The sequence below is a fragment of the Acanthopagrus latus genome, chromosome 6, assembly GCF_904848185.1.
Source record: "Acanthopagrus latus isolate v.2019 chromosome 6, fAcaLat1.1, whole genome shotgun sequence".
In the NCBI taxonomy this organism is placed as follows: Eukaryota; Metazoa; Chordata; class Actinopteri; order Spariformes; family Sparidae; genus Acanthopagrus; species Acanthopagrus latus.
This window is the reverse complement of record NC_051044.1, coordinates 1857604-1865542: the sequence shown is the minus strand read 5'-3', so window position 1 is coordinate 1865542 and position 7939 is coordinate 1857604. Positions and strand designations below refer to the sequence as shown.

At 44.9% G+C, this 7939-nt stretch overlaps 1 protein-coding gene across 4 annotated transcripts in view; it reads right to left on the bottom strand.

Annotated features, from left to right (window-relative positions):
* Positions 1–7939, bottom strand: part of LOC119020607 (dedicator of cytokinesis protein 3-like) — a 155589-nt gene that overhangs the window by 67413 nt on the left and 80237 nt on the right. For all 4 annotated transcript variants that reach the window (XM_037100064.1, XM_037100065.1, XM_037100066.1 and 1 more), the window contains exon 4: positions 5599–5654. In XM_037100064.1, coding sequence (XP_036955959.1) covers positions 5599–5654 — 56 coding nt within the window. The remainder of the gene's footprint in view (positions 1–5598; positions 5655–7939) is intronic.

Genomic DNA, 7939 nt, shown 5'->3' with positions numbered 1-7939 from the left:
GCAACATGTCCGACACACAACTGCATTCAACAGAGAGAAGAGCAGAACCAGACAGACAGAGACCCAGTGACCTGCTGACCCTGTTTGTCTCAACAGAACTGGGTCCATTGTGCTGCGTTACGTACAGTTAGGCTGCAACAATGGTGAGTTAAAGTGAATTGTGTCGAGGCGCGTCAGAGTAGCAGAAGAAGAACAGCCCGTCCACAGCGACCAGCGACCAGCGAGGACGTCTGTCTCACAACATCGTCACGTATGTGACGGGAACATTCACTCATTAACCCCACAAACATGAAACTGACGACTCCACCTGCAGCTCAGACACACGAATCATCAGACGCGTCTTCACAACACGAGAAACATAAAGATGAAGGTCAGCAGCAGCAGAAGAAGAAGAAGAAGAAGAAGAAGAAGAAGAAGAAGAAGAAGAAGAAGCAGAAGAAGAAGAGCTGCCTCGCCGTCTGCATTTCTTATTTTCTACTTGTTATATATTGAAGTAAAAGATGCACAACATTCTTAACATGCTCTTCTTTTTATTATTCTGTATTTGAATTTCTCTTTACTGTTGTAGAGCAGAGCAGCCGGTCCTGACCCAGTTCCCCTCACGGATCAATAAAGTATTTCTGATTGTGATGAATTAAAGAGGAACCAGACGAGTTCTGGCTCGGCTGTGGCAGAGACACTCGGATCAGAGCAGCGACGACCAGCAGTCCAGGTTTGTGCTCGTTGTCAGACAGACTTGCAGGTTCAGGGGACAGATAGTGTGTATATTCAGGACTGAAAGTAACCGAGTTCTGATTGTCGAAACAAACATTTAACATTCATCGTCTGGTCTTTTCTGAACTGTGGTGTCCACAGCATCTTTCAAACATCCGGCCGGACGTCCTCAGGGAGGAGGAGAGTCGGGATAAGAGTCGTGTTAATCCAGCGTTCTGCTCCGGGCTGCTGTCGGGTCACAGGACAATGAAATGGATAAAGCAGAACTTCTGTGGAGATGCAGACCACGTTATCATCACCGTCACCGTCTGGTTACTGTTTACAATCCTCCCGACTCAGATTCAGCTACGTGTAACTGTAACTGTGTTTCTGTCTCCTGAAGGAGTTCATGAACTTTCCTGTCGTTACGTAACTCTGCGATGTGTAATGACCAATAAATCACTTTGCACCATATTTACGACCTTTATCAGAACGTACTGACATGTCGAACATCTCGAACATCAGATAAAGAGATGTGGTGAAATCATGATGTTTATATAACATCTGGCCCGACACGCCTCCTGCAGCGGCTGAACAGAAGCACCTGGGTCCAGTTCTGTGGTTCTGCCTGGTACATCACTGTGAACATGAGGGAGCTGAGTCACAGTCTCAGGCCCGGAGTCTCTCCTCCCTCTCCTCCCTCTCCTCTCCTCCCTCTCATGCATTCTCTCCTTTCTCTCTGTCTCATAACTGATTAATTAATAAAAGCAGTGTGCCAGATTAGCTCATCTCCCAGCTGAGCCTTAGCTGGCGGCCGCCTGGTGATTTCACCCACATTAGTTACACTTGTATCTCAGACGCTTCTCCTCCTCTTCTCCTCTGTTCTGCTTTTCACTCAATCTAATCTCGCCTCCCTTCTTCTCCTCCCTCCTTCTGTTCCTCCTCAAGTTTGCTCTTTGTTCTGGCGCACCTCCATCCTTCCTCTCTGCTCATCCTCCATCCTCTTCCTCCTCTCGGCTCGTCTCCTTTCCTTCTCTTGTTATCAGCCGCCTCCCTCGCTCTCCTCTTTCCCTCTTATCTCTGCAGCAGTCTTTCTTCTTGCTCTCTCACGTTGCCTAACCTCTCTCATCTAGTCTTTCCTCTCTTTCTGTCTTCTTCTGTCTCTCTGCCCCGAGCTGACACTTCCGTCCTCCATCGTTATATTTCCATCTCCTCCACCTCCGACAGTCTCGTCTCACGTCTTTCCCTCAGAGAAGTAAAAACGTTTGCATACAGAATTACAAACACTTTTTTTTTTCTCTCTCTCTCTTTTTTTAACGAAGAAAAGCGATTTTGAGATTCTTTCTGTCTTTACTTGATTCACACAATAATTAAAGCCCAAAGCTGCTTAAAAGACCTGAAAGCGGGTTATTATTCTGTCTTTTGGTTCATTAACCAGTCAGGAAAATAAAGATATCCTGTTAAAATACTGAATGTTACTCGAGTAGCATATCAGATGTTCAGTGTCCTCACATCTCAAGTAATTTCATGTCAGTAAATAAATATCAAATTAAATTATACAAACAGAGATGTGCAGTAATATGTGTATACTATACGCTGACCTGTGATCAGATGTGATGTTTTTCAATCAAATCAAATCTTTTTTATTCACACGGCCAAAAATCACAATCACACTGCCTCAATTTTAATCCACATGCACAAACAGGAAGATAATGTTGTCATCTTATATTTCACTCTGCTGGTGCACAGCGGCTCCTTATGCTGCACACCTGTGTGGAAATAACTGAAACAGCAAAATGAAACAGATCCCAGGTCAGCGGAGCCTCTAATCGGCCCTCAGGGAACAGCAGCCTCACAGGAAGAAGTCTGTTCAAATCTGCTGAGAAGTTTGACGCCTGTAACGTGCGTCTGATCCTCCTTCAGTCAGATCAGCAGGTTTCCTGATGTGTTTGATCAACATGTAACTGAGTTTACTGTGAGTGTGTGTGTGTGTGTGTGTGTGTGTGTGTGTGTGTGTGTGTGATCCTGGAGTGCGGGGGTGCTTGTCTTCTGATATTTATAAATGTCAGCTCTCAGACTGTTTGTTTCCTGCAGACAGCCTGACGCAGTGCTGAATCTGGAGGCTGCTGCTGCACATCAGAGTGTTTCCCCGGGACGAGCACAGCGCTGCTCGCTGGGCCGACGCAGCAACAACAATTCAAAATCAATAACAAACATCTCTGTACGTGTTGCGCTGCAGCATGGATCCCCGTCGCACGGTGGTGATTTAAACTAACGAGGCGCTGAAGGTGACCGACAGCAGGACGGTGATTCAGAGTGTCTCTCAGAAGAAAACAGGGATTACGTTGTTTTTGTCAAACATGTGATGAGTACAGACGTCGTTCAGATTGAGAAGAAGCTCTTTGAGTGCAGGATCGTTCAGAGTGACATATTCACCACAGAAGAAGAGAACGACTGTGCTGATGAAGGCTGAAACATTTTGGACTATTAAAGACGTGAACGACGACAGAGAGCTGCAGGTGCAGAGAGGCGACACCTGAGTACAGTCACATTATCAGGGATTATCAGATTGTTATCAATCAGGGGAATGTAATAATGTTTCAGTACGCAGACCTTCATCAGGATATTTTAAAATAATAAATTTGAATAATATCATGAAAAATAACCTGAGGAAGGTTCAGTGTGTGCAGGTGAAGACGGTTGTGCTCGAGGCTTTTGTTCTGATTTTGTTGACCTCTGTCTTCTCCTACGCACCTGTCGATCCTCAGCAGTGCAGAGGTTTCACTCCTACTACATATTTTGCGGTATTTTGGATTAGATTGCACTCTGGATGCGTAAAGTTCAGCAGATCACTGCGTCTGAGAGGAGACGAGGAGAACAGCTCGACTGCTGGCTGCTTGCAGGTGAGAGTTCATCGACCCAAAAATAAAGATTTGAGAGTTCAACAGAAAAATAAAATCCTTCAACTATAAACAACTAAAGATGCAGAAGTTCAGTTTCTCACATCAATCCAGAGTGAAGCCTCATCCAGAACTAATCAATAAAGGATCTCTGAAAGAGAAAAATCAAATCATTTGACTTCAGCGATTTAAAATCTGAGCTTATTTCCATTTTTTTTCCATTATATAAATAGTGATTCTTCTGCTGTCATATAGTTTATAGTGGGAAGTATACGCTCACACACACACACACACACACACACACACACACACACACACCGGTCCAGAACTGTCTCTGTCATCAGGCCCGGCCCGGCTTCAGTCTCATTGCCCTGCAGCTCCACTTGAAACAGCAAAGGATTCACTAATTCCAATTAATTTACTCTCACTGCCTTTAATTAAAAAACTCTTATGCAAATCAAGACACGCTCTGTAACTCTGATTAATCTGAAGACGCTTTCCAAATCATTATGCAAATGTATTAAAATATGTACTGTTGAACTTGGAAGGGAATCAGGAACGAGGAGCTTCATACCTTATTTAGAGAAAACGGCTCTCAAACACAACTGATCCCAGCTGAAAACCACATTTCATCAAATTAGCTCCTTAAATGGCTCCAGAAGAAGAAGAAAGGCCTCCGAGCAGCGAGGAGAGTAAAGTTCACTCCGCTGTGGCTTCAGAAGAGAAGCGACTCGTTCTGTCTGAGCCGATCGGATCAGCGCTTCGTGATTTAAAGACGCTGACGTTCAGTTCATACAACATGATAAACAGAAGGAACGGACTGACTGTCGGAGTCACTGTGACTTCTCTGAGTTTTGTTTTCACTGGAGAAGAAATTACCAACAGGAGGTCGTGTCTGAGATCTACAGAGGCCTGCGAGGTCCAAACTGATTGGATTCTCAAGAAGAGGAAGGAGCGGAGTGATAATCTGATGAAGGATCAGTTTGAAGGGGATCGTTCATCTCGACTACATGATGACGACCTTCAGCAGCTCCGTCAGCGTCGACTCACTGAACCAGACGCTGTGCTGAGGATCGTATTGTGCATCAGAGTTCAGTTAAACGTCGTCGCTCAGCTCTGTGTTTCTCTCTTCACTTCGTAGATATGAAGCGACCTTCGACTGAGAGAAGAATATAAAAGCAGCCGATCAGAGTCGTGTTTGCAGCTTCAGATCTGATCCGAACAGATCAGAACACTGTTGACAGTCTGTTTGGGTCGATGTCAAATCCGACTTTCTTTTACTGTATTAGTTAAAACCCTCGACAGACCCAGACGGCACCAGAAGCTGAGAACTTTATCTGATCCGAGTCACATCATTTCTGCTTCAGTGTCCTCTGTTATGATTTAATGATCGTTCTGTTCTCTTTTTTAACACATATTCAGTAAATAAATGACAGGATGACATTATAATAAACGTCCGTCACTTCCTCCTCAGTGACACCGAGCAGCACTATGAGTGGCTCGGTCCAGAACTTTTCAGGATTTAGTCACAGCCAGAACATGTGAATCAGAGATGAGATGTTGGGGTCTCACATTTTCTGACGATCAGGACTTCTGAAGGTTCTGGAGGTTCAGTCTGGACGTATGAGATGGACTGTGTGTGATACTTTGTGTTGGAGCGATGAGAACACACTGAGGTGCTCACAGTTCAGGACTGCAGCCCACAAACCATCAGACAGAGACAGAAGCCGTCCTGTTCACTGCACATATCCATCTTTAATCTCAACGAGACTGTTTCAGCTCTGACCGACTCGTTCTTTGTCATATTTAAAGTGAGAATATAAAGAATCGGGCCCTCTCTTTGTCTCTTAAAAGACAAACTTGTGGCTGCTCACCATCTTGATTTAAACACCTGATTAATAGACAGGAAGGACTGAAAAGGAAGTAAGAGAGTAAAGAAAGGTAAAGAAGGAAAGTTGAAGGTGTTCTAGTTGATGCAGAGGGACGGAGAGGTTGTTGAACTCACCCTCGGTTGGTGACGATGGCTTTCTTCAGGTGGACGTAGCTCGCTGGGAAAACTCCCTGAAGAGACAGAGACAGAAAAAACTGTTGAGCCAGAAGATCAAAACATCGACATTTTCCACCGAGACGACCGAGTGTCTCAGTTTTACTGTTAACTCACACAGAAACATCATGTTCTCATCACGTTTCCACCGTGTGCCTTTCAGCTCCGACATCCTCCAGAAAGTCCTGCTGAAAGGTCACTGAATCACACACAGTTCCACAACTTCCTGCCTTCAAACCGTCCGCCAGTCGACTCTCAACCAGAGGAGGAAGAGTTTAAGAAGTCCTTCATCACGAGAGCCATCGAACCTCTTGACTGTGCAGAGCGACTGATGATGAGCTGTGTTCAATGCAGAGTGTGACCTCGGCTGCGTGTTTGGTTTACGAAGCACTTTGAATGTTGTGTCTTGTGTTTTCCATCCTAGTGGACAATTAGTATAGAACAGAACATAAAACAATAGACGAGTCCTTTAAACCTCTTTATGTCCCATGAAAACGATTTAACCTGATTATTTAACGTGAACTGCTGCAGAAACTCTTAACAGACGCTGACAGATCTCCTTCTTCAGGACAGGAAGCTGATCCAACATGCGCCTCAACAGATCAGATATCTGGTTTGCATGGTGTGACATCACTTCCGCGCCCGTCACACAGATTCTCTGATTAAATCTGTTGATGCATGTAAACAGCAAACCCGATTAATCCTAAATCTCATGACACACAACCTCCTGCAGCTGCTGTGAACAATCAATCCTCTCTGAGTCTCCTGATCTTAGCACAACGTGGACGGATGGACTCTGAGCCCGTATTTCATCAGTGGACTCAGTAACTCTTCAGTCCGCCGTGCTGAAGGACACGACAGCATCATCATCTTCATCAGGACTCAGCCTCTCTGTCTGAGGCAGCGTAGGAAGGTGGAGGACAAACTGGCCGAACGACCTCGTCGTCCCCTGACAAAACGCTTCAGTAAACTTATTTCACACATGTTTAATTGAACGTGAAACACCCTCCACTGCTCCCAGACCCGTGACACAAGCCGACAGAACACGGTCAGAACATGTCAGGTGAAGACAAACTGACCTGCTCTGCTGCAGAACATGCTCTGTGTCTCCGCCGTGCGCCGATCGATAATGGATGTCAGGTGAAGGTTTAAATGGAAAACTCGCTTCATGAGGCTCTAATACGACTGCAGCGCTTCACGGAGCAGAAACAGCAGAATGTAAATGTTGTTCTGAAACTGAAATATCTGAAACCAGAGGCGGACTGTGGTAATAAATCAGGACGTGAGTTTGAAAAAAAAAATAATTCTCTTTAGTTTTAAGAATTAGTTAATTTAAGAGTTCCATAATTAAGGCAAGAAATATTCACATTTATCTTTTTTTGGGGGTGTTTGCACCTGCAGCGTTTCCTCAGAGCTGACTGGATGGTAGCCAGAGATGGAAACAGCAGACGCAGCGAGACGAGACGAAGACGTAAAAGCCGTAAGAAGCCGTAAACAGACAGAGAGGGAGGCTGGAATGTGGAGAAAAGGCGTGTTAGTGTCTCGTATCTGCAGAGAGTTTCTGATTTTCTCTCTTTGTTGCTGCTCGGGACGCTTTACCAACCCAACATGTGTCTATTTGACGTCCTGGGAATGAGACTCAACTATCAACTGTCTTTGTGGTGCGTTCAGGAACAGCTGGGACAAATCCTACTGATTCTACCTTTAACTTTAATAGTCTTTGAATTCTATTAATATGACGTGAGCTTCAGTTAGCTTTGAGCACAAATGTCCTTCAGAGGGAGACTTTTTACTCTGATACTCTGAGTCCATGTCAGAGCCTGAACTCTGTTTACTGTGCTGGAGGAAACAGGTTGCTGCTCTGGACGTGTTGCCAACCCAACATGTGTCTATTTTTCTAATTGTGTGTTCGGTTTTTCTAATTTTAATAAACATTCAAAATTGTTGTGTCTCATTTGATCATTTGATTTGACTTGTTAATTTGCTCTTTAATGTTGCAGAGCAGCAGATGTGAGCCGCTGTGTTCACCGCAGGTCTCAGATCAGTGTCTGTCAGATGCTGCCTTCACTGTTCCACTGTACAAACGAGTGTCACATCGAGCTCTGCAGGATATCTCGATCTGGGTCGTCCCTGCTGTATCTTCACTTCCTCTAATGGAGGAATAATCTGGTACTTTGTGTTATAAATACAGTGAGTGAAGCCGGTGCAGTCGTCCGCTGAGAGGAAACTTTCCATATTCATATTCTACAACACGATCCAGTGAGGAGGGTGTGTGTGTGTGTGTGTGTGTGTGTGTGTGTGT